The sequence below is a fragment of the Glycine soja genome, chromosome 5 (genome assembly GCF_004193775.1).
Source record: "Glycine soja cultivar W05 chromosome 5, ASM419377v2, whole genome shotgun sequence".
NCBI lineage: Eukaryota > Viridiplantae > Streptophyta > Magnoliopsida > Fabales > Fabaceae > Glycine > Glycine soja.
This window is the reverse complement of record NC_041006.1, coordinates 36,010,590-36,037,972: the sequence shown is the minus strand read 5'-3', so window position 1 is coordinate 36,037,972 and position 27,383 is coordinate 36,010,590. Positions and strand designations below refer to the sequence as shown.

The 27,383-nt window shown below is 27.6% G+C and overlaps 1 protein-coding gene across 3 annotated transcripts; it reads right to left on the bottom strand.

Annotated features, from left to right (window-relative positions):
• Positions 1 to 13,716: 13,716 nt before the first annotated feature.
• LOC114412825 (flavonoid 3',5'-methyltransferase-like) lies at positions 13,717 to 16,875 on the bottom strand. 3 transcript variants are annotated; one of them, XM_028376892.1, is made up of 5 exons: positions 16,740 to 16,874; positions 15,408 to 15,496; positions 15,118 to 15,265; positions 14,706 to 14,834; positions 13,717 to 14,219 (listed from the first exon to the last, which is right to left on the bottom strand). In XM_028376892.1, exons 1-5 carry the CDS (start codon positions 16,791 to 16,793, stop codon positions 13,929 to 13,931), a joined length of 711 nt encoding a protein of 236 aa, XP_028232693.1. In that variant the 5' UTR covers positions 16,794 to 16,874; the 3' UTR covers positions 13,717 to 13,928. The 3 variants fall into 3 exon arrangements, with proteins under 3 accessions (XP_028232693.1, XP_028232695.1, XP_028232694.1); XM_028376894.1 differs by lacking the exon at positions 16,740 to 16,874 and adding an exon at positions 15,889 to 16,049; XM_028376893.1 differs by lacking the exon at positions 14,706 to 14,834 and having other exon boundaries at positions 16,740 to 16,875.
• Positions 16,876 to 27,383: the final 10,508 nt, after the last annotated feature.

The following is a 27,383-nucleotide window of genomic DNA, read 5'->3' as shown; positions in this document are numbered from 1 at the left end:
GTTGTGTAGCATGTACATAGCATAGGTTATAGCCTCTGCTATGCATGTTTGTCGCTTTAGAGGCAGAATGTGCATATACAATCTATTGACTCTGAGACTGAGATTTGCTGACAAGCTTCTATAAAGTTTCCACTTCTCCGTGTTACCGGCAAAGATATTAATTTAGTCAGCGGTCAACCACATTATGCAATTCTAAGTGTATTTTTGGGGAAAAAATGTTTTTTTTTTAAATTTAATATTTTTCCAAAAATAAATTCAATTAAACACAAATTAAATATAAATTCTCATACACGAGTGAGAAATAACATTCATGTTCTTGTTCCCCTTTTTATTTATATTGCGTAACTATGACTTAGCCGCACATGCAACAGATAAGGAAGAGCAACGTCATGCCTTCACTTTTCAATAATGCTTGGATTTAGAAGGAAAAAAAAAAGTGAGAAATATTCCTGTTTTGGAGGGGTGGAGGTTTCACCTGTGAAAGGAAATAGGACACAGAAAAATAAATAAGAAATATAATGAATTTTGTTATTATTTTATTAAAGAGAAATATTAAAAAATAATATTGTAAAATTATTTGGTTTGGATAAAAAGATAAAAGAAATTTTTTTATTTAATATAAAAAAATATTTTACTTTCACGTAATGTGTAACACACAGGTCATTTAGTCCATTATGGTATGCGTATATAATAGATTATACAGCAAACATAATAAATTATCAACGCAAACATAACAATTTTTCATGGCATCGGCTTGATTTGGTTGATTTTAGTGTGCATATATATAATCGATTATATGCACCTACAAGGACGATAGTCAATTAAAATATGCATATAATCGACTTATCAAATCCATCAAGAGCTGCGCAACGGTTTAGCAAGATGAGCAAGTGTGAGAACAAACAAGGATTAGTTTAGGAAAGTAAACACTTTGTGTCCAATTCCAACCTGTTTCTCTTCTCCCAAGCGAGGGAATAAGACATGGTAAAAACCATAACTTTAAACTTATCACCTTTCTAATCCATTTGTATTAAACAACACCATTTTTTTTATCATCATTACGATTTCTACTACCTCCACTCATTTTTTTATGTATTTCTATGCTAATACAGTGTAAATAAAGTTATGTTTGAATATATAATGATGAAGGACAAAAAATAAAATAGAATTAAATGAAAATAAAACAATGCTATTATTTTACTGCCTTAGATGTTTTAATATGAAAAACGATTATATCCCATATTCTAAAATTTACAAATAATGATATTGAAACTTTATCAGTTTCATTTCATTATTTTATCATGTTTTAAGCAATTCAAACAATAAAATTTGAAATCATTATATTTCATTTTTGTTTTTTCAATCCAATATATATAGCCTAATAATTAACTCACTTCTATACTTAGATAACCCGGTGCGGCCCATTGGTCTGATTCAAATTCGGTGACTTGCCTTTTGGGTTAGTTTGGTTAACAATAGAACTGACTGCTTTTTGTGTAATATGGTTGACTTGTTTCTAATTTTAATTTTTGGCCTTTGGTCAAAATAATTTTTTGAAGTTAATTTATTTTGCTTGGGAAAGTTTTGACTCCAATGTTAAATTACATGTTTTAAATATTATAATTAAATTATATTCTATTTAAAATATATAACATTTTAATACTATATTCTGTTTTTTTTTTTACTTTTTTAAGGTTTTTTAAAAATTCCTTAACTTGTTAAATTAATTGATAATCTTATCCTTTTTGTGAATCGACCTCCGATCCGAATCATACACCTATGCTCAACTACGTCCACATATATAATATTCATGAAAATGAATGACAAATTTATCTTTAACAATTATAGATTCTTCTTTTATTGTAAGCTTTATAGATTACTTTGCTTTCACTTTTTTTCTCTTTAGTATGTGAAAGGACAATCCCTTACAATAATATGCCTTAAGCAACATTTCTCATTGCCATGTGTTACTGCAAATCTTACGGAATGATTTTTCCCAGCATCCAATAATGCAATGCAAACACATCCACTCATTTTACAGTTGGAATAAGCAAAAACTGCACGTGTTTCACCGTGGCATGTGCTGTTTACCTCGCAGCTGAACCGGTCACAATCATGTCTGTGGTTTTGGCCATCTATGTTTGTTTCACTTTCTTATAAAGTTAATTTTGTATGTATTAACATAAAAATGAATTATAAAAAATATTTTATATTTAAAATAATATTTTAAAATATATTTGAAGAATTATTTTTACTTAAATATAAATGTTTTTTAAATTATGAATCTTGTATGCATGATTAATTGCACTTTTTTGTCCTCAAGTATTATAAGGTTGTCAATTGAATTTCTAAGTATTGTAATTGTCTAATTGAAATTAATTTTTTGGATAAAAACTGCATAATTCTCACATAATTGTGTTATATACATGGGAATCAATTAATATAATTAAAATTTAAGGGATTATTTACGATATCAAGGAACCTAATTCACATAATTAAAATTTAGGTATTAAAACAAAAATACTTTCATTTATATTACATCAAATTTTTTATTTAAAATATTTATATCATTTTATATACATTTTTTCCTTCATGCTTTTACTTTTTTTCTCCAAACCAATGCTTTTACTTTTTTTTCTCCAAACCAAGCATACTAGTAGTTGGTGTTAATTAATAATGAAAGAATTTTTTTTTGACACATCAAGATTAGTAATTAAAGTATGTTTTATCACATTAAATAAATAATTTTTCATATATAAAAAGATTAAATATGTTTTTGGTATTGAATAATATTTAAATTTTACATTTGATTCCTAATAATTTTTTTCTTTTCCTAAAAAAAATTATATTTTATCTCTATTACTACATTAATTTTGTTAACTTAGTACATCATCATTTCATAAAAAAAACACACACTTTGATCAAGAAAGATCAATACCTGATCAATCACATATAATATCAAAGACATTATTTATACTTATGGGCATAATTGACTCTATGTTTTCTTCTACTACTAAACCATCACAATCATTTTTGATAAGGAAGAACGGTACCTACAGTAGGGATCATGTTATAGGTCTTGTGTTTTTATTTTTTTAGCAATAAATGCTAATTGTTAATTTATTATTGAATCCCTGATTTTTTTTTATCACTCAATCAACCTTAGATCTCCAAATTTGTGTTCTTATATTGATCATTTTCTTAAACCAATAATATTCAACTAATCTCTAATTAGCTGCATGTACACAAAAAAAGCCGTTACTTGTACATTCTCTCTAGTACGAACGAAAACTTTTTAGATGGTTCAAGTATTCTCTTTACCTCGTGTGTCGCTGATATAAAAAAAAAAAAAAAAAAAAACGAGTACTAGTGCAACTCAATGGCACAGCCAATGAATCGCCTTGAATTAGTGATTAAATTAAACCTGAATCCAATTACAGATCATTTAAGCAAACCATTGATATGTACTATAATAAGAAACATGGTTATCCCACAACCCATCAGGAAAAGCTGTTCAATGAATAATTGTACAACCCTTTGAGAATACATCTCAGATGGTGACTAGACTCAAAGAGGGTATGGAGAGCACAAGTTTCTTCTTGATTCCAGAGTAGCATAAGGTTTTGTTGGTATTGTGTGTAACTTGTTTGGGTCTTCTGAGCCAATTTAATGGGTACTCAACACTGGGATTATTTAGTATTTACCATCATATGTATGTGCATATCATTCCCTACATAAGTTTCAATGTCATAGAATAATAAAGCCTCTCTAAGTTAAGTTGTATGGTGTGAAACCAACAAATTTTAATTCTTACTAACATGTCAATAGCATGTTAAATTTTTTAATAAATTCTTTTCAATTAATTTTAGAATTTTGTGATTAGATCGCCAGAGACTAACACCGTAATCTTCTTCCATTAGATAATGTTTACGTGGGAACCTCTATCCATGACCTCTCTTTCACTCCCATGCCACACTCTCTCTTTGAATTTTGTTTTTCCCAAATCATTATCTCTAGATGAAATGAATTAAAATAAGATCATTGGCGATGATGCAAACATTAGTTTATATATATAAATTCTGACCCATTTGCCCGTGTTGCAGTGTCCTTGCTTTGTCCTCAGACAGTGGAAATGAAGCACTTGAATAAATCAAGGAATCGTACGTTTTTATATCAATTCTGACGCATTTCTTTGTTTGATCACTTTTTCACGTGCATCCTTTATTTGTACGTCTACCGCATTGGTGAATTGGGAGTGGGGGTATTACTGCTTAACTATTTATAAGTTATAACTATGGGCATGGCATGGAGTACTTTTGGTCTTTCCTTTTTTTGCTTCTTACCTGTGTTTAGGAGCATGCCATGATTGTCTTTCAATTATTATGTGTCAAATAATATTGCTCTTATCCTTTTTGATCAATTATATTTTTTATGTAACGAGTATTTTAGAAGGAATTTCATCTTCGCTCTTGAAATCATATGTATGTCAGTGGAATACAATTTAAACTCTGCATTGTGCTTCTTCTTTTCTTTTTCTTTTTTTTTCATTTAATAGCGATCTTGTGCGCACGTTTAAAAGACCTTTTCTTTTTGGTAGTTCTAGGCGGAGACCTTTATTTCAGAGTGAATAATCACTTATTTTGAAAAGGTTCTCTCACAAAGTTGAAATAAAATAAGAGATTATTTTTCTCAAAATAAGTTGAACTAAAAGATACATAAGTATTCACCTAATTGAATTATAAATTAATAATTAATGGGATAGAGATATCAAGTTTATGCTTGTCCATGTGATACCACAAATTTGTGACAGATGTTAACGAAGTTAGTTCCACTGCATTAATTAAGATAGATATGCTAATAAAGGTTTTTATAATGCAGACATATATATTAGTGTGTGATGTTGTGAGAGAAAAGAAGAAAACCAGCGCAGTACTGTGTGAATGTGCGACTGTGCGAGATGATGGAATGCAATCTAATAGTTAATTAGAATAAAAAAAGCAATTAAAGAAACAGAAACCAGTTGAAGTGGTTGGGTAGTTTTTTTTTTTTTAAACAAAGATTTAACAGTATTGGTTTTAAGGATTTAATAACAAAATTTTAGAATTATAAGAATATAAAAGTTTTTAAATTATAGAGATTTAAATAAAATTAAAATTTAACCTAAGAAAATTTTCTTAACAATTAAGAAAATAAAAAATACATATAAAGATAACAAAAAAGTGATTTAATTTAAAATAATCAAGAATTTTTTTTTTTTTTTGAGTTATGTCATCTTCATGTTGATTCTTACAAGTGTTGCTTGATTAAGTTAAGCAACGTTACTTGTTTGACAAAATTTATTATTGTAATATTTCTTATATAAGTATTGTTCCTTATATTAGTAAGTTTTTTTTTCTCACCAAAAATATAAGCAAGTTTTTTTTTTCTTTCAAGGAAAGATACATTGCTTAAAAATTGTTAATGTTTTTTTTATGTTTTAAAAGAGAGAAATCAATACATGTTAAGATCAATAAAATTAAGTTAAGTATTTATTTTAACAAATTAGAGTAAATTTTTGTGAAAAGTATTTAAATCTATATATGATGTTATAGGACCCATAAAATATAGATAAGTAAACTTATTTAAGTAATTATGTATCGTGGATGTTCTTAGTAATTAAATTAATTTTAATTTTAAATTAAAATAAAAAAAAATATACGTGAAAGAGATAAAAAAAAATTTAAAAATGTTCAATTTACTCTCTCCAGTTTCAATTATAAACAAAAAAAGAAGACAAATTTTATATTTATTAAGAAAATTAGTTAACTTCATTAAATTTTATTATTTTATTATTGATATTATTAAATGAAGGATATTTTAGAAAAAATCTTATTAAGTAAAACATAAGTAATTATGATTTACTTATATTTAAGATAAAAAATAAAAAAAAAATTATTATGTTTAAGAATCATTCTTAAAAAAAACACTCTTATTCAAAATAAATATTTTTAATTCATAAAGAGAGAAGGAATTAATTTAACCATGAATATTTAATAATCCTTCCTCTATAAACAATCGTGACTTAGAGCTGGACAATAAAGAATCAAAGAGCGCAATCACCAAATACCCATGTGATCATCTTATGAACCCTTCGTCCCTCCAACTTTTAGGTGTTTGTAGTTTCATTTGGTTTATTAAAAAAATATTCAAATTAAATATAAAAATAATATGTAATTTGATTCAATTTAAACACAATATTAAATTTGAACTATACATCAAACTAACTTTTGGGAAATTAGTTTAAATTGGTTTGATAGTTTTTTATTTTTAAAAAAAAGTATATGACTTTTAAAATTATGTTTAATTTAGCAACTAACAAAATAAATTTACCTATCTAACTAATAAAATTATTAGCAATACTTGAGAATAACATTTGCATAACTATAGGCAATAGAGTATAAAAAATAATAGATGACATATTACAAAATTTTATAAAAAAAAAACATTACAAACCATTTATAGTTAATTAATTATTCATCATCAATGTCATAAACTCATAATTTAATTAACTAAAAAATGTTTGATATATATGAAATTGCATATTATCATTATTTAAAAGATTGGATTTCATATAAGGATATAAAACAAAAATAATATAAATACAATATATAATATTTTACTATTCGATTTGATTTAATTTCCACTATAGAAACTGGAAAACAAACTATACCAAGCAAATGTTTTGTCAATTAAAATTTTGACAATAAATTATTAACATCTTTAATAATAATAAGAAAACACATTTTTAATCTCTATGTTGTTAAATTTGGTTTTAGTTTTCCAAAAAAAGTTATTGGTTTTAGTCTATAAATTTAAAATTTTGAAAAATATTCTTTATTGTCATATATTCATAATATAATGCTACCACTATGTCACTTCAAAATTATCACTAATATATGACACATTACCACTGTGAATATGTGATAACAATCACCATTTAAAAAAATATATATATGAAGGCAGAAATAAGGAAAATAGGATTGAGCAAAGGATATGTCTGAAAACTGAAAAGTGGAGAAATAAAAAAGAAAATGAAAGTGATGTTAATTAAAACTGTACACAATATGTCTCATAGTACAAGACTTGGCTCTGCCTTTTTGTGTGTTAGGCCCTCATAAACGTACTTGTAATATGCTTGCTCGCGAGTTGTTTTTTTTTTTTTTCAAGTTCAGTGGCTAACCCAACATGGTTAGCATCAACCCTTCCTTAGGTCATGCATGTTGTTTGAGTCATTTAATTTCTTAATGATTTCTTTTTTTTGCCGACAGATTGAATTTCTTTAGTCATCCTTAACAAAATAATAACATTCTGTTAAGTCTTCAACAAATGAGTAGTGTTACTACTTTATTCTATTCATCTTATCCTTACATATCCATCTTATTTTTAGCTATTCTCTATAACCATTACCTCTCTCTCTCTCTCTCTATATATATATATATATGTACACAGCACTATAGGGGGGGGGGGGGGGGGGGTCCTAGACGGTTTTCTTGGTCATAGCGAGTACGTGGTTACAAATTTGAAGCAACGTTATGCATTATCCATATAATACCAATTTCTATTGTATCACAACAAGTTAATTATTGGGGTTCTATTGTATAGTTTCCAGCAAATCATACAATTTAAAATCATACTAGGACAACTAAGGAATTTTCGTTACATTTAACTAGTCAAAATATTATGGGGATTGCAGATAAATCAAATCTGTAAAGTGTTAAATACTATAAATAGTAAATTATAACCGGGATTCTTCCTAGTTCCAACTTCCAGAATGCAGTGTGATCTTTTGAAAAAGCAAGGAAGATTTTGGCTGACGAAAGCGTCCAAAAAATATTCAGCATCTATCCAATATTTTCTATGCAATTTTTGTAATGTTGTGATTGTTGTCCTTTGTCATAGTAAAAATATCTTCAGCAATGCTTATATCAATTATTTGTATCCTAAAGTTGAAGAAGACGCGTGGCTATCTTCGCACCCATTCAATCTAATTGCTCTTGTCGTTTTAGCATAGGGGAGGGCTCCACTTTTCTGAAAGCATGAAATCCTGGATCTAAAACACTAGAATTATAGTATTTAGAATCCCCGTTAACCAATATGCATATCATTGCGTAGTGAAGTGATGATTGGATGAAATTAAAGCACTAAATGAATGGCCAATTAAGAGTTATAGCAAATTCTCATATTATTAGAATATTTAAATCAGATACTAATGAATTATATTGTTAAAAGAATAATTAATATTTGTTAATTTTATGAAATAATAAATATTTAAAAAAAAACATGTAAAATGAGACCAACCAATGCTATTACACAATGTCTCAAAAGAAAGGTCATCAACACATGCAACACCAAAAGGATTCTACAGAAGACAGTTTATTAAATATAAATATGTAAAGGGTGGGTTGCCTTTGAAGGAGGGAAAATGAGAGCTAAACCCTGTAGCAGATTCTTCCGGAGACCCTTGGAAAAAAACTTTAGATACTTTAACATATATAATCGTAGGTACATATCATAGATTGATTATAGACTCATACCCCATGATCGACCCAACATATATATATATATATATATATATATATATATATGTGTGTGTGTACGTTAATGCGCATTAATAATTAATTAAATTGTATTGTTTGAAATCACCTTCCCCTAAATGGAAAGTGACTCATAGGCCGCCTCAAGCACCTCTTGATCATACCCTTAAAAGAAAGTGGTGGGCCTTGTTGACCATGACCAGAAAGGCAACCCTGAGAATAGTTATTATCATCGTTCAATTTCATATAGATACTTGTATTCTAGTAAATCAAAGATAAATTAAAGGTGCATTCTACTCATGATTACACTTTCCTTGATATTTTTGTGGTGTTTGTTTTCATGTTGTTTGATTGAGAATTATGTCAAGAATGCGTGTAATCAAAATGGCATCTTTAGTAATATTTCAGGAAACACTTGTCCTCTCTACAGATGCAAATTCTATTTTCTTTATGTTCCTAAAATCCTGTTTAGTGAGTTCCTTTTTTAGGGATGTACCATAAGTTTCAAGGATTAGTTGAGGGCTAAGATTGGATAAAATTACTTACCATTTAAGCGAGTACAATAACTTTTCTTTTAAGTAATTCTCTACTGATAGTCCTAATATGTTTATTAACATTTTTTTCGGTAATCTTAGAGGTATCTTCTCATTTCACAATTTTTTAGGCAATAAAAAGAACAATATTTTTAAGTTAACTTTTTTAGGTCGATCCTGAGTCAAATCTAGTTCTAGCTTTTTAAGCGTGTGTGTGTGTGTGTATATATATATATATATATATATAAAGTACAGTGTTATATGATAGAATAAAATTATTAACAAATTTTATGGATGGAATAAAATACATATTTTAGAACTCTTCAATCCATGAAAGATTCGCTTAGAAAATATTCTCTAGAATGTACTTAATAGATTTTGGAAATAAATTTTTGAACCATTTATCCATTTCCATTTTCCAAAATCAATTTGAGAACGTAGTTTTAAAAAATATTACAAAAATTACAAAAAGGAGGTGTCTAAGTAAAAAGATTAAACAAATAGCAATTGCTCTATTTTTTGTGTTTGTTGTTTCTCCTAAATGGTTTGAACTTGATCCATCTCATTCATTTTTTGGTATTGGTATCCTCCTCCTCTCAAAAAGTCTCAATGCAAAAAATACCCTTAACTCTAACATCTCTTCTACCTCTTTCCTATGCCGCCCAAGCATCCTCTTATCTCGAATATGAATGTGACACCACCAAGGTTTAGGTATTCAATTTTTGTGTAATCGTCTTCTTTTACCATCCAATACGAATTGACACCATTATTCTTTTGGCGATGACATTGAGGTTGTTAATGGTTGTGGTTGGACTTGTTAAGAACAGAATTAGAAGAGGGACAATAATAAAGAAAAGGGGGAGTCCTGGAAACTACGTTGGAACGATGATGGTGATGGTTGGGCTTGGTGACACGGAGGTGCAGACATGGCACACATTGACACGACGGCTTGGCAGCATGGATTCTGAGTTTGAAGAAGGGAAGGGAGGTCTTGTTGGCTATTTTGGAATAGGATACGTTTTCAAAATAACTATTTTGAAATACGAAAACTTATGTTCCAAAATAGCTATTCTTGAATATAAAAAATTATATTTCATAATAGTTATTCTGGAAATGTATCCTATTCTGAAATATAATTTTTCTTATTTTGAAATAGAATAAACACTTTGGAAACCTATTCCGAAGTAGATATTTCAAAATAGTTATTCTGGAAGAGTATTTTATTCTGGAATAGTCGTTCCGGAATGAGAGTGCTTGATAAATGGATATTTTTGTTAGCTGAAATCTTTTGGGAGATGCAGAATAAAAACACCTCAATTTTGACATTCTTGATAGATTCATATGTTTTTCTCCAAAAAAAAATGTCACATTATTTGATTTGTTTATAAGGTTGTAGATATTTAACACTTCAAACTATGTAACATTTATGAAAAAGAATAATGTAAATAAAAGATGGGATAGTAAAAAAGAGTCTTAACTATGTACATACTTAATTTATGTTTTTGAAAGCATTTAAGTTATGTTATACTCTTGTAATAAGCCCATAATAATAATAATAATAATAATAATAATAATAATAATAATAATAAGGGTAAATAGTCACTTTTGTTATTGAAATGATTGACAACGTAGATTGTCAGCATAAGAATATATTTGTCATAATATTTTTTCTACTTTTCGTTTTTCCACTTCGTTAACAAATAAATCCTTGAAAGATGAAAATACAAAATTTAGTCCTCGAGAGTATAAAAAATGTGACAAATATATATCAACGTTAATAATGAATTATGTACTTTTTAGTTCTTTTTACTAAAAGATGCGTGAGAGCACAAGCTCATTTTTGTCATTCCCAAAAAAAATTCTTATTTTTTATTTTCTTTCTTGATTACAATTAAACCATTATCAAAATAAATAGTTGAGTAAATGAAAAATTCATGGTATGCATTGTTTGGTAGATGAAGGGGGGTGCTAGGAACTTATGTGTGTCTACATTTGCTTTTGAGAAGTTGTACTATACGAATTGTTTTGTTTTAAGGAAGAGTCTCTTGAAGGTTTCATTCAATTTGAGGGATATAGGTAAAGGGGTCTCGAGGTTGAGTGGTGGAGGGGGGTTGAGAGTAAAAGAAGTATGCTACTGTATTTTCAGATTTACTAAGGTGTATGATCCCTAAGATCTACGTATAGTGATTAGGAAGGGGTGTCCCAAGGTTTAGGTTGTCATGCGTAGTGACATAATCGACTTGCTACTCTATAATTCGTTGACTTAGTGAAAAATTTCAAGTACTGTTTCTGGACTGAACATAAGTAATGTTGACTGAACCAAAATAAAATACTGGAGCACTCTTTCTATCCCTAAACTCTTTAATTACTTGTTTTTATTGTTTGTGCTTAAACTGCGTTGGGGTTTTGAAAATTAAATCAATTCTCTTCACCCCTTTTAGCTTGAATTATTGAGATCACTTGGTTGATGGAATGGATTTTTTATGGTTAGTTATGGTCATTCCAACATCATAAAGTGACTAACCTCGAATCATGACTCAAATTCTGGCTGAAGGTTTGGGCATGTGTTGGATGAGATATGTTGTAAGTGACTCTTTTTTCTTTTAAGAATACTTCAATTGGATGGATATAATGTTTGAGAGTGAAGATTTCCTAAAATGACCAGAGAGACTTACTGACATTCTCCTCTATATTTTCCTTTCTTGGTCGACAAGTGTTTGATATAGGTCGATTTTGGTGTGGAGGAGAGATTATCTTTTCATTCACTAATTCCATGGAATCATGTATGGTTGCAACTTAGTAGGTACGGTACTTAAGGGGTGCAAAATCTGATTTTTTTTTTGGTTATTATTTAATCGCTAATTGCGGGGTAGCAGCTCTGGTACAATCTTTTTGTTTTGTTAAGAACTATGTAGGTCTATGGGGGAATCTATTGAGTGGTTACTTCGTATTTCGATCAATATACAAGTTTATTTGCCGATAAAAAAAAACTATAGGTCGATTTTATCTCTAGAGAAACTTTTGGTCAATCATAGACTTAAGGGAGTTGAAGATAGACTGTCAAATATAAGAGATGCTAATATAGATTGGTTAATGCTCCTAAAAATGGCTACTCTTTACATAGAAGCACCATGGTGACTATCTATCTTCTCGTTGATAAAATGTGTTTCCATTCTACATATTTTCTTGAGTTGGTCAATTTGACTTTGATAAAAACAAATGTATTAGACTTTTTTCATATTCCGTCTATAAAGTAATGTATCAATTTGACTCTATTTAGTCTATTGTCCTGTGTGTTGCATGAGTTAGACTTGAACAACTCTCCTCAATCTCTTGAATTGGATTTTTAGAGTGAATCGGTCCTGGTACAATTTTAGTATGGTAGCAGAGCTGGTTTAGTTTTAATGTTGAACAATTTCTAGATGTCTAATCTTGAAAATTTCATTCTCAAGAGATGTTTAATTTAGGATGTCTCATATTGATTAAGAATCAATATAACTAGAACACTCGTTATACGACTTAAAACAATTTTTCTCTCTCGAGCTAACTTTTAAATACATGTTTGGTTCAAGTTTAGAAATTTATGTACAGTAAAAATCACATAAAAAAAACAATGCAAAAATAACTACAAGTTACTTTCTAAATCCACGTTGAGTGTTATCTAGCCAGATACCAAACACAAGGTAATTAAGACTAATTAATCAGGCTTAATCTATTTTTAATAATATTTTCCGCAAGGTTAATTTTGGTGTGGAAAGCCATATTTTTTGTTGCTTAGTATACATTTGATTTTGGTTAAGTAAGATGAAAATAAAGTAAATTTCATATGTCTAAGAGGTTTAAGGAAATTGTACATATATTTTTTTTTTTATAAAGCTTACACATATCTCCTTTGATGTTTAAGGAAATTATACATGTCTTTCTTGTATTTTTAAAACCTACATAAACTCCCTCAATGTCGTCTCAACATTTGACAGTAACGAGTCATATGCATTAACAATTTTGATTAAAAAATATTAAAATATGTTAAATATGAAAATGTTTGAAATTAATCATTGCAAAATTTTTTGTCTATATTTTGTTCTCGCAAAATTTAAATGTTATTTTTATATTTGAGACTAGGTTCAAGTTACTAAAATTCACGTGTATGTTATTATAGAATGTGTCAATTTTTTTAACTTTTTTGCATCATTTATATGTATAAACCATACAGAAACATTGTTTTGCATTATATAACTGATGTAAAAAAGTAAAAAAAAAAAAAAAAAACATGATACTTTCTACAATATAATATACACTTAGTTTCAAACATTTTCTATATCGGTTATACATATAAATGATGCAAAAAAGTTGAAAAAACTAACTTTCTACGCACCTAGATTCACATGTAGGTTCGCGTAACCCGAGTCCAACTTTAGGCCAAAAAAGACATATTTAAATTTTGTAGGGATGACAAATAAACAATTTTTTACAATGACAAATTTTAAACATTTTCATATTTATGATAATAAAAAATATTTTATTTTTTTTAATAAAAACGTCAACATACATAACTTGTTACTCTTAAATATTTAGACGATATTTAAAAAATTTGTGTAAATTTTAAATACAAAAGAAAGAGATTTGTAATTTACTCATAAAATACAAATATCATCGGTACTAACTTTTATATATATTTCTTCAACGTAATAAGCATTTATTCTGCAACATAATCAGGAGGGATACAAAATTTAAAGTGATGTTTTTATTTGGCAAACTAAATTGTAAGAGTTGTGACCCAACTATTCTTATACTGCTTTTATCTCTCTTCCATTTGAAGGGATCACAGACGTCTACACAGGGTTACGCCATCCCCAATAGAAACAATTGCTGATTCCAAGCGAGAATCGTTTGCTATAAAGTTGTTGAATTCAATCAAAGGCTTTCTATTCTGCCTCAGAATATCCCACTTTACGTCTTCCTCAGGCATAGCAACTGTACCAAAATATAAAGTGTTGTCATATGCAATTATTCCACCCTTTTTCACCAATTTTAACACCAACTCGTGATATTTTATGTATTCTGCTTTATCCGCATCCACAAATACATAGTCAAATGAGTCTTCATGCTTATCCTGCAATTTTTGCCTTGTTATTTTTCTTTTTCACTCTTCAATGATTATTAATTAAAGGCAACAATAAAAATGCAAACAAAAAGTGGAGAAAAATAAAATATAGGATATTAATAATAAGAGAAAAAAAATTATTGACTGCATAAAAATTTTATACCATCATTTAATTATAACTCATCATATATAATAAATTTACTGATTTTTATGATAATTGGTCATAATAATAACAACAAATTATAATTAAACAAGACATAATTATTAAACTCTAATAATAAATTATAACAATGACTTTGTTTGGAAGTACTATCAGGAAAATTCATAATTATAATTAATTAAAATTTTGAATCTCATACCGTAAGTTTTGATTGAGTATTACTAGTTCAAAACTTTGAATACTATAGAAAATCGTATATTATCACATAAAAAACCAGTTTAAACTGTCAAGTAATTACCATAACACAATTTCAATCAAAATATAGAAAAACTTACATTAATAAGATCGTTGAGAACTGATAATGCATCACCAAGGATAAAGTCAATTTTGTGCTCCATTCCTGCCTTTTGAATGAATGGCAATCCAATCTCGTATGTTTTTCTATTTACATCAATTGCTGTTATCTGAAGCACCCAATAAAATCGTTTTTGCTTACTTATTAGAATGTGCATACTTTAATGAAAATGACTTGAGATATTGTTCAGAAATATCTTTCAAAAACTTGTCTTTGTCTAATCCGTGGTCATAACTCTGCTTTCTTCAACATTATCGAGTAACGTGCTTTTATCCTCTAAAATAGTTTAAAAAATATTTTAAAAAATTAAGAAACACAATTTAACTCTCCTTCTTATATATTTTATTTGTCCTTTTGAGTATATACAACACTACAACAATGTGATATCGTACCTTGCCATCATGAGGCAGAGCAAGAGCTGTGGCAAGAAGAGAATAGCCAGTGAATACTCCAATTTCCAGTGTTTTCTTCGCATTCATGATTTTAAGCAGAATAGATACGAACTGCGCTTCATCCACTGGCACATTCATGATATATTCCCTGCCAACATATATTAACCCTTTATAAAAAAGAAAGTATACTTCCGAAAAAATCAATATTTTATTCTACTATAATTACATGTTCAAAACAAAAGAATATTCAAAAAGAAGAAAACAAATACAATTCGATTCAGTTAACTTACGAATTTTCCTGGCACTTCTGTACCGTGGTCTCTCTGAGTAGCTTTAATTGTTCATGCTCTTTTGGATAGGCACTCGTTTCAAAGATGTACTGTACAAAATATATTTTCGAAAAAATTAATATCTTTATTCAATTTGTATAGCCGTAAAATTGATTATTTTTTTCAAAAGCAATAAAAAAATAAATAGTTGAGGGTTACATGTTTTTTTAATCCCAAATTAACTATTTAGTCCTTTATCTTATTTTTTTTATTTATTTTAATCTTTTATCTTTTTAAAAGTTCATTTTAATTTTTTCTTTTTAAAAAAGTTTAAAGTGATCCTTTCTTTAGTTTGAAATTAACATCGTTGACGATAATCAAATACCAGCGGCTAAAAGTCATGAAAAATCCTAATCCACTTTTTCTCAAATTGAAAATCACAAGTCTCACATTCAAATTGAAATCCTTAAAATCGTACAACAAATTCAACTTGAAAAATTACCAGACATTCAAGAATCAAAGTGAAGAGAGGAATAAAGAATTTCTCATTTAGATGGACGTCCAAGTTCTTGTTGAAGGGATGAGGGAGAATTGCATTACAATGTCTTGCAGATGATTTCGTTAGAGAATCAGAGTTCCTGTTGTATCCAACAACCTCCTCGAGTTTGGGTACAAAAATAGTTGTGGATTAATGATTTTGTGAGTTGAGATGAGAAACCAAAGAGGATGTTATGCAAGTGATTTTAAGAAAGGTAGGTTGCGCATCAAATTTATGTGGATGATGTTATACTAAAGCTTAATCATTAATTAAATTGTGTGAGGTTTGTGAATTTTGATATGGAAAAAAGGAAATTATGGCTTGTGAAGGATGAAACTGATATTGATACATTGTTGTTTCTTTCTTATTTTTTGTTTTATGATGACTTTTAGTAGTTGGTATTTGATTATTATTAGCCGTGTTAACTTCAAATTAATGGAAGAATCATTTTGAATATTTAAAAAAAATAAAAGATCAAAATAAACTTTTTAATAGATAAAAAATCAAAATAAATAAATAAAATAATATTAAAAAAATCAAATAGTTCATTTAACTTTTTCTGTTATGTTTTGTGCTCTTAGTTTAAGGATATGAGTAATTGGGGTGTTGCATGCCTAAGGTATATATGAATTTGGTGAGTGTTTATTTCCACTTTTCCTAACTAAAAGTATTTATAAAAAAATAGAAAACAAATTTACTGTATAGTTTGATTAAATTATGATGTAAGAATTGCTGTACTTTTTTTCAAGAAAATAAGTGCTGGACTTTGGAGTATATAAATAAATGAATTAATCAAATGGGTTTAATTTAATTACCTTCATAAGTGCTGAACTCTGGAGAATGCTCTTGTATGCTAAATCACCCGACATGGTTGAAGTAAAATGCAATCAAACTGCAGCGTATACGATATACTGTATATATCTATCTATGAGTAAATAGTTTCTCAGTTTAGTGACTTTATATAGATTATATAGAGGAGCGAGTGTAGAGATTTTGAGCAAAGGAAAAGTAAGCATTCCCCACTTTCCCGCGGTACAAGAAGAAAAGTTTGTTTTTGAGTTTCTATTTTTGCGTCGTTGGGCTGATAAAGACTGTTAAGTTAGCAATTTATTTTTCGATAAATGATTTATTTGGTCTATGAAAACTTAAACTTAGTGTTAATTTAATCTCTCAAAAATGAAATCAATAAGTTATTAGTCTAAATAAGAGCTTTATCTAAGTAAAATTTTGGATTGAATTTTCTTAATAAAAAATGTGATTGGAAATTTCATCAAAGATAGTCCATTACATTTTTTAACATAAATTAATCATTAGTAGATATTTTAAAATAATAACATGATTAAAAAAAAGTTTCTAAAAAATTAAAAACACTAATTCAGTTAATAAATGTGTAAACATTGCAATAATTTAGTCATTTCGTTTGTATCATTGTAAAATTGATAAATTTTTAAAATTATTTCAGAAATAAAAAATGAAATAGTTGAGAGATGTTTCTCTTATGTTTTGTGCTCTTAGTTTAAGAACATGAGTCATTTGGAGTGTTGCATCTGTAAGGTATAAACTTGGTGTGAGCATTTATTTCCTCTTTTCCTAACTAAAAATATTTTTTTATGAAAAGAAATCCAATCAACCATTAATTTTTTCCTTTAAAAATATATTTTTATTAGTTTTAGTTTTAAAACATTTAATTTAAAAGAATGATTCATGTTGTTTTATGGCAATGTGGCATATGCGTCCAATTATATCATATTATATATTGTAAGTTGGAAATTTTTATTTTTGATTATTGTAAGTTTACTTTTTTAATTTTAACTTTTGTAAGTTTGTATTTTTTTAAATTTTGATTTTTGTAAGATATTATTTTTATTTTTAATCCGTATAAATTTATGTTTTTTTTTTTAATTTTAGTTTCGATAAACACAACCTTATGAAAACTATAAATGAAAAAATTATAATCTTAAAAAAATAAAATTAAAAAAAATAATATAAACTTATAAGTAATAAAATTGAATACAAAAATTCCGAAAGACCAAAATTCAAAAAACATCAATAAATTAAAATTTAAAAAAAATGAACATACAGACAAACAAAAATATTAACTTACAGAGAAAAAATATATATTTAACGCTACTTTTTTTTAACATCTTACACACTATATACTTTTGTGTCATTTTACCCATCATTACACGTATTTTGTGTTCGTGTTACCTTATATTGTTTATGAACAATTTTTAATAATCTTAATAATTTTAGCATACAAATAATGCAAAAACATTCATAATATAATTTTTCATAATTTGTGAGAGTATTTTGACTATATTTAAACAAATAACTGAATATTATATATACTGTATATATTAGTATTCACTCCAATTATTCATCTATTTTTTTTAAAGTAATTCATCTGAGGTGACATTGTCAATATTATATTACTTCATAACAATTAATATATATTTCAGAGTTTATTGAATAGGACAAAAAATATAATCAATCATGTCTTAAATCCTTTACAAAATAGACAAAGGAATAAAACATTATGTCTATAATCAGATAAAACATAATCATATTAGATAAAAAAAATCAATTAAAAAATCTACACACTCTGTATATTTCGTGTATTACACGGATTAAAATTTAGTACTTCGATTAAAGTAGGATGATCACTGGAGCTTTATATATAAGAAAAATCAGCTTGCAAGTATTAAGCATCAGTCTCAGAAAGCAAAAGATTTGCAAATAATTTTTCATATCAATTTTGAGAAAATAATTAATCTAGATTTATAATTTAAATATATTTCTCAGCACACAGGCTTTATATAAGGGTTATTATTAACATACATTTTTTCTTTCTTCCACGTTACTTATATTCTATTTTTCCTTTTTATTTTTTATCACATCATTTATAACATTTATTACTCTTTCTCTTTCTTTATTTTCTTTCTTCTAATCTGTTTCTTTTTTCTGCCCTGCACCGCAAAAAAAGATCTACATCGACAATTTTTTATTTAATTACTTATTTATCTCTATAATTATAAAAATATTTTAGTCTTTGTACTTAAAATCTCATTTTAACCGTTACACATTATTTTTAATTCTTTTTAATTCCTACACACATCCTTTTTAATTCTATTAGTTCCTATGATGAAAATTAAAAAAATTAAAAATAGCATATTTATAAAGATTAAAATGGTTTAAATATATATAAGTTTAAAGGTAAAACTTTTGTAATCATAAGAGCCAAACGAAGAATTAAACATTTTTTTTATATGTAAAAGTACCGAATCGTTAGAGCAGCCTACTCTCACTTTCTCGCGGTCACAAGACGAACAAAGTTTATTATTAACAGCAGAAATGTATTTTTTTTTCTAACCCTTCAGTTCATTACTGGAAATGAATCTTAATTAATTTAAAATTCAATCGAAAAATAAATAAAATTTGAAAAAAAAATATTGCTGTGAAAAAAATAAAAAAGTATAAAGCAAACAATTTAGTCCCTTTTCAAATATTCCAGAAGGGAGATAAGTAAAAGTATACTTGTATAAAAACCACACACACAGGTCTACCCATCATTTGCCTTAATTCAAGCACGCGTTTTGTTTTTCAACGATGGAACTATAATTCCTCGTTTCCAGGGCCCCTTGCTGAGTGCTGATTTCACTGCGTGCGTAATAACTTAGACTGTATTTGATTTGTATTTTTATTTTTTGTTTTTATTTTTTAAAATTATTTTCATTTTTAAAATATTAGAATTCTAAAAACATGTTTGATTTGACTTTTTGTTTTTTATTTTTATGAAATAAAAATACTGAAAATTTATGATATATTAACTTCTTATCTTTTTATATTTTTAAATTTACTTAAAATTATATTCATTGTCACCGCAATTTCATTTTACTCGAAATAAGGTTTCTGTTCTTAACTGAAAACGAGAATTTATTATTTTTATTTTCTGATTGTTTCTTGTTTTTATTTTCACTTAAAATGTTTTCAGAAATCCAACCAAACACATTTTTATCATCGTTTTTTGTTTTCATGAAAATGAAAACTCTTAGCAAATATCAAGTGAGTGTGGGTAGCATGAGTTAGTGAGTTAGCGTTTTGAGTTAGTTAGGCTAAGTAGTTACAAACAGTTAACATTTCCTTCAATGTATAAATACTTCACATACACTATAATGAATAGCATGCAGTCATTTGGTTACTTACTTATATGAACAGCGTTATTTCCTCTCTTTTTTTTATGGTCATTTAATGCTTTCAGAAAAACAGAAAACAACCAAACACCCCCTTATGAAATACATGGATTAGTGACTCTCATAGTTGAATTGTATTTGTGTACGTTTGGTTTGACATTGCATGCAACCTCCAAAAGATACTTTAACAAGCATCCTGCAAAAATCAGTCTCTAGGAACAACATCTATGACAAGGTTCACAAGCTGTCATAGGGTGAATCACTAAGCATCAACTATTACAATTCAAATTTGAAAATGTGCTATTTGTATTTGAAAAAGGAAGCAAAAAATATAGCATTAATAAGTTCAAAAGCTGAAAAAAAAAGGAAAAACCAACCAACATGCAACTGCATGAAAGGGATATAACACATACAACATTTGGCTGAATTTGAAATTCCTTCATTAGCTATAAATGGCTAGCTCAAAGGCTTATATGACGAATCTCATTCAAAGGAGTTCACAACTATTAATTATTAAATGAAATTTAAAATCAGAAACTTTAATGATTTTAAAAATTAAAGATGGAATATAAATATTTAAAACAAAAGAGACTAAATAACACACAAGTCAAAATATAAAATCTAAAAATGTTATCAAGCCAAAGGAAAAAACTTACAATACCATCATAGAGGGTAGATAATGTATATGCTTGGATAAGTCAATTTTGCGATCCACTCCCGCCTTCTGAATGAAGAAGGACAATCCAGTTTCACACGCTTCTCTATTGAAATCAATTCCTATTATCGAACATTCAAAAAATCCTTTTGCACTTTTTATTCATTATTTTATTTATTTTTCACATATACATATATATGTGTGTTTTGAAAACATCCATCCAAATAAATGAAAGCAAGATGATAACAACTAAACGACTCGTATAGAGAGTATTATTTGATATCAACTCATATAGAGAGTAGAAAAGTTAAAATATAAATGACTCGTGATTAATGTTATTGCGTTTGTTCGAATTTTCTTTGCTTTGTCATCGTCTAGAAGGGTTGTTTTACAAATGCAAAACGAGAAGCCATGACCGGTTCAAACTTCAAACGTTCGCGTCACGGCCTCTTCTGTATTCTTAACTCACACAGCCAATGATCAATTTCTCTTAAATTAAAAAAAAAATAAAATCAACAAGTGAAGACAACCACTCCAAAAAAATCTTGTTTATTAAAGTTCCAAACAATTGAAAGTCATGTGACTTGTTTCGCTGAAGAACCTCAAGAGCTTTTCTGTGACTTTGAGTTCCCATTATTGGAAAAACTAGTACTGATGGCATGTTATTGGTTTGAGTACACCAATTTTACAAAGCATATAAGTCATATTCCAACATGTTATTAGTTCAAGTAATATAAGATTCGATTCTTAAGTAAAATAATGCTGAGTTTGAGATTTAGAAAAGAAAAAAAGTAATTGAAAAGAAAGATTTTATTATAAGTGATTAATTGAGTTTTTTTAATGAAAATTAATAAATATTTCACACAAATATAATGTAATAAAAAAATATACGTCGTCATACGAGACGAAAAGAGAAGAGAGGATGATGCTGGAAAGGTTATTTCAATGTAAAAGGCTGCAATACAAAAATATTCAAGGGTGAGGTATATAATATATGTATGATTGTTTTGGCTGAATTTTTATTTTCCATTGTCATTTTTCTCCTCTTTTAAAAGTTGATTTAAAATAATTCAATTATTTTTCTTAAATAAAAAATGATTGAAATGTTGATGAATAAAAAAAAGGGCAATAAAATTGAAATAAAATAATAAGGTATGCCATTTTGTTGCCGTAACACAAAGAAACGTGCACTCTGATTTTGCCCTGGTTTAGTCACCAACTTGTAACCTACTACCATTCCCAAGCTAAGCTTGAGAATTTTTTCCACCAAACTTGAGTTTCTCTGAAAGGAAGAGCTGTTGATAAAGAAAAAGAAGAGAAAGAAACTAAAAGGAAAGAGGTGATGTTAGAAACTAATGTAAGAGAAAAGGTATTAAAAAACACACATTGCGGAATAAAAGAATCTATCTTATATTTAAATTATATTATAAACAAGTGACATATTAAAAAATGTACCTTGTTGATGAGCTCTTAAAGCATAAAAATTCGTCAATAGTGTGAAAACTCTAAGTGTATCCACACGAAACTAACCTCTATTCGCCAACAACTTTGACAAGTGAAAAAAATAAGAATAGAAAAATGATATTGGGATTCATTCAACGTGCAGCCCAAGACTCTATTTATAGCACGTTAAGGATATCAAATTTCTGGTCAGATCAAAATCATTATTGATAGTATCCTTTTTTAAGCTATATTATTTCTTGTTACCTTTTATTGCTAACCATTTAACAATTAAAATTGAAATAATAATTGATCAAGTCAAACTTATATCTAGCCTTCTTTTTAACCCAAATCCCAAATACAAAATCATACATGCTTGTCTCTCTTCTTTTACCAAATCTTTCATATTATTTATATTTTTAGTGCTATCAAAAATATAATAATATTCTACCTTTCTGAAATCAATTAATCATTTGATTATATTAAATTCTCTAATTTAATTAATCATCAAATATTAAAATAATTTCTTTAACAGAGATTATAACACTCGTCTGTGTGTGACCTCATAGGTTCAATACTAAGCCGGTAATATATTAATCAAATTAATATACTAATCAAGGTAGGCGTCTAGCAACACTCCTTAACGTCCAAATAACATGAAGTAACATTTTACTTTCAAGAACCATTAAAAGAGTGGTGTAATAATTTATTTCATCTTTACAACTTTGGGTTAACTCTAGAATATGGTATTATTGGCAAACCCTTTTGAGTTAACTCATAATGACTTAAGAAACTTATTTCTTCTTTCATTTAATTTTCCTGACTAGGATATAATTTTATTCATAGAGTTGAAACTCATTACCAAGAGTTGATGAATTCCTTCTTGATTAATCATTAATTCTACAGGTATTTAATCATATCCAATATTCATTCAACAAGCATTGTAAAGCATTAGGTGTCCGGAATCAAAATACAACAAATAACATGTTAATTACTATGACAATCTCAGGTCAAAAAAAACTATTGTACCTCTTCTTTTGAGAATTTTCTATTAACAGTTTATGATAAATTATAATCATTAAAAAATTTTAATTGAGTCAGTTCAATGATCACATCAACATGTGACTCATTTATATATGCAAATTAATAAATGAGATCTATTAATATTTATCCAATAAATACTATTACATATATATTAATCTATCCAAATTATTGATATCCTATCTACAATAATCCCATGATCAAGAACAGTTTAAATTAAAATTAGAACAAACTTATTTTTCATTATCATAATCTCTATTATAATAACAAGTCTTTAATTTTAATCGAGTACATTATCAAATAGATCATTTAATCAAATAGTAAAATATGATAATAAAAATAAAATAATACTTTATTATTAAAATTAGAATTGATTACATAATAACTTGGATCGTGGGCATATAAATTTATTCCCAACAACTAAAATATAAAAAGTTTGCTCATATTACTTTTAGGGATCAAAAAGTTAAAATGGTGTAATTATAAGAACTAAAACATCGAGCTTAGATATGTTATTGCCACATCACCGCTACATCAATGTCATACTACCACAATGTTAAAAGCTTGAGAGATTTGACGACAAAAATTAAAATGTAATTAAAAAATGTATATGCAAAGACTTAAACGTGTACTTTCTAAATATATAAATCAAAACTTAAAAATAATACAAATGCAGGAATCAAATGAATAGTTAAACGTTCATGATATACATGTTCCATTGGACATCAAAAAATAAATTTTCGAAATTCAGTCCATTTCTCCTTGTAAAATTTACCAAGGTGAGACCTTAGATTTGAAACCGATGACATCTTGTGTCTGGATGGAAAAAAAAAATGCATGGTTGCTGCATTATCTTCTTTAATGCCTTGATTCATTTCCTGCATAAGGTTGGTCCTTTGAACATTGCTCTCATTATTGTTTTTTGGGTTCTATTCCAGCAATTGCTACTTACTGGTTCAATTTTTGGCCTTGCTACCTTCTCCTACTTGACTGTTGAAGCTCTTGGAGACACAGCAGTGGTAACAAAATAACATAAAAAAAAGGTGGATAATTTGGAGATTTTCAAAATTATAAGTTTAAATATTTTTTTAGTCCTTGTAATTTAGTGATTTTTTGCTTTTAGTCCTTGTAAATTTTTTTTTTGTTTTTAGTCCTTATAAATTATGTTTGTTTTATTTTTCATCGTTACGACGTTTTAGATAATATTTTTTTATTTTTCAAAGTGCTATCTAAATTATTTTAAGGACTAAAAACAAAAAAAAAACATAATTTTCAAGGACTAAAAGAAAAAAAAACCAGGAAGAAAAATAAAATAAAAAAACTAAATTACAAGGAACAAAAATGTATTTAAACCAAAATTTTAAAATTAAAAGGAGGTACAAGGAGAAATATGTGGGGTGCAAGAAGTAATGGCCTGGCAAAGTTTATCATAATGATTGTGGTTAGACTTCGACTTATTGGACCTCCCACGGGTGATAAGTAGAGGGCAATTGCACCCGGTAGGTGATAAGTAGAGGGCAATTGCACCTTCTTGTGCACCCAGTAAATTTTTGTAAATTTTAAAAGTATCCCTGCTAAACATACGATTCAAAATCCGTATGAATGATATAAATTGTAAATCTATATTTCCAATTTTTTATTAAAAAAAACATTTTTAATGTTTTTTAATAAATTTAATTATAGTTTTTTATAATTATGATTTTTGATTTTGTCCTTATTATAATTAATTTTGACATTATAATTTATTTTTTTACATATATTAATTTTAAATAAAAATCATAGATTTAATAAAAATTTATATATGTCAATAAATTAATTATTAGATCAAAATTAAATGTCATAAAATTTATTATATAAACATAATTGACATTAATTATATGTGTATTAAATATACCTTAAAAATTTTAGTGTTATATATAGTGATATTAATTATTTTATAACATAATTGACTAGCTCTAAGTGATTAGAGAATCATACTAATAACGCAAAAGTCAAAAGTTCAATCCTTTATGAATCATTAATTTTAAATTAATTCATAAAACGCATTTAAAAAAATTAAAAAAATTTGTAATCCATATATGAATTACAAATCTATATGTTTATTAGTAGGGGTACTTTCAGAATTTACAAAAATTTACTAGGTGCATAAGAAAAATACTAGGTGCAGTGCAAGAAGCAATTGCCTAAGTAGAGGGATAGCTAATTTATAAGTAATTTTGGGGTTAAGTCCAATTCTAAGAGAAGCGAACAAGCCGATAACAAAGCTATTATCGAAATCTCTTTTAAGTAGAGGTATAAAACCTGCAAAGCATTACAAACTAATTTATTTGCCTTTGTTCTCCACAATAAATACATACATATATATATATATATATATTATATATATATATTGGCAACGAAAAATGTATGAAATATTGAAATAAAAATATATTAAATGTATCATAAGTTATTTTTAATTTTTATTTAAATATTTTATACAAATTTTCCTATTAATTACTAGTTTACAACTAATATCATATCAAACTTTCATTATCTTTCTATTAATCATTAAATGAAATTTAAAATGAGATACTTAATTTTAACAATTAAACAAATTTAAAGATTGACTACAATTTTTTAAAATAAAAGAGACTAAATTACAAATAAGTCAAAATATGAAATCTAAAAATGTTATCAAGCCAAAAAAAAAAAAAACACTTACATTTATAAGATCATGGAGGGCAGATAGTGCATCCACTTGGATAAAGTCAATTTTGTGCTCCACTCCTGCCTTCTGAATGAAGGGCAATCCAATCCCGTACGCTTCTCTATCGACATCAATTGCTATTATCTGCAACATTCGCAAAATCCTTTTCACACTTTATTCATTATTTTATATTTCATATATACATATTTGTGTGAGTTTAGAAAACATCCATAAAAATAAATGAAAGCATGATAACAAACTTGTTGATTCGTGATGCTAGCCGTGGCTGAGATTACATAGGGGGAAAAAAGATTAGGTTCCAGATGAACTTGTCATCCCCAAGATTAGGTCTTGGAGGCACAGAAGCTATAATATCCAAACAATCTAAAATGGGAAGCAGGTGAGAAAATTTAGATAAATTCCATAGGCCACTCTCATCAACATACTATTCAATAATCTTGGATGGCACCTATCCACCTAAATTGACACTCATTTAATTTGCAATTGCCCATCTACCACCTTTCATAATCCACTCCCAAGTACTTTGAATCGCCCTCCAAACCTTTGAGCAATTTTGTTTCTTTTTCATTAGTGGGCCTTAGCATGACTGACATTCTTAGAAACAAATATTCTGGTTTTTGTTTTAGAGGCCTTCTGGGCAGAGGCAAAGACATCAAGGCACTTCATGATAATATCCATATGATGTGATTAATAGAGGCTTCCCCCAAAGGAGGCCATCCGCAAAGCTAAATCACTATGTATGATGTACCGTTCCTTGACCAAATGTGTTACTTACATGCTTAATTAAAAAAAAAATCAAAAAGAAGAAAAGGAAAAAACTGTGAGATCGATCCAGTTAACTAATTAGTAATTATAAGTTCATAACAGCCTTGAATTAATTTTACACGTGCAAATAGATAAATTGTGCGTAGCTGTAACTTACTTAACCCCGTATTTCTGCAGTGTTGTCTCTCGGAGTTGCTTCAATTGCTCGTGCTCTTTGGGATAGCCTCTCGTTTCAAAGATGTACTAGTTAAAAAACATGCAGAAAATAAAGTTAATGTGTATTTTGTATGTTGTAGGGAAGCACAAAGTATCTTGATTGAATTAGGAAGATCACACGAGCCGTATACATCAGAATAAATGGTTTGCCAGAAGTTAGATTTTCTAAACGGAGATGAAGATATGCAAATTCTTTTCATTCTGGGCAAACGATGAAGCTAGACTGATAATTGATTAATAAAAAAATATTTTACACAAAATTGATAAATGGGGCTTGATGGGGTTGCTGATAGTGCCGATCGCAGAACAAACATGATGATGATCGAGGTGTTTCATTTTGCTTGCAGAGAAAGAATTGATGATTATAGCAAATATTATATTACATGTATGAGATTGATTTTAAGTGTATATGCATACATGAAGCAATAGGCTTAATTTAATTACC

Coding starts and splice junctions, on each gene's coding strand:
- LOC114412825 (XM_028376892.1), bottom strand. CDS start 16,793: ATGTCGGGTGATTTAGCATACAAGAGCATTCTCCAGAGTTCAGCACTT. Junction 14,835..15,117: donor CTCTGCCTCATGATGGCAAG/GTACGATATCAC, acceptor TGGGTGCTTCAG/ATAACAGCAATTGATGTAAA. Junction 14,220..14,705: donor TTCTCAACGATCTTATTAAT/GTAAGTTTTTCT, acceptor CAAAAATTGCAG/GATAAGCATGAAGACTCATT.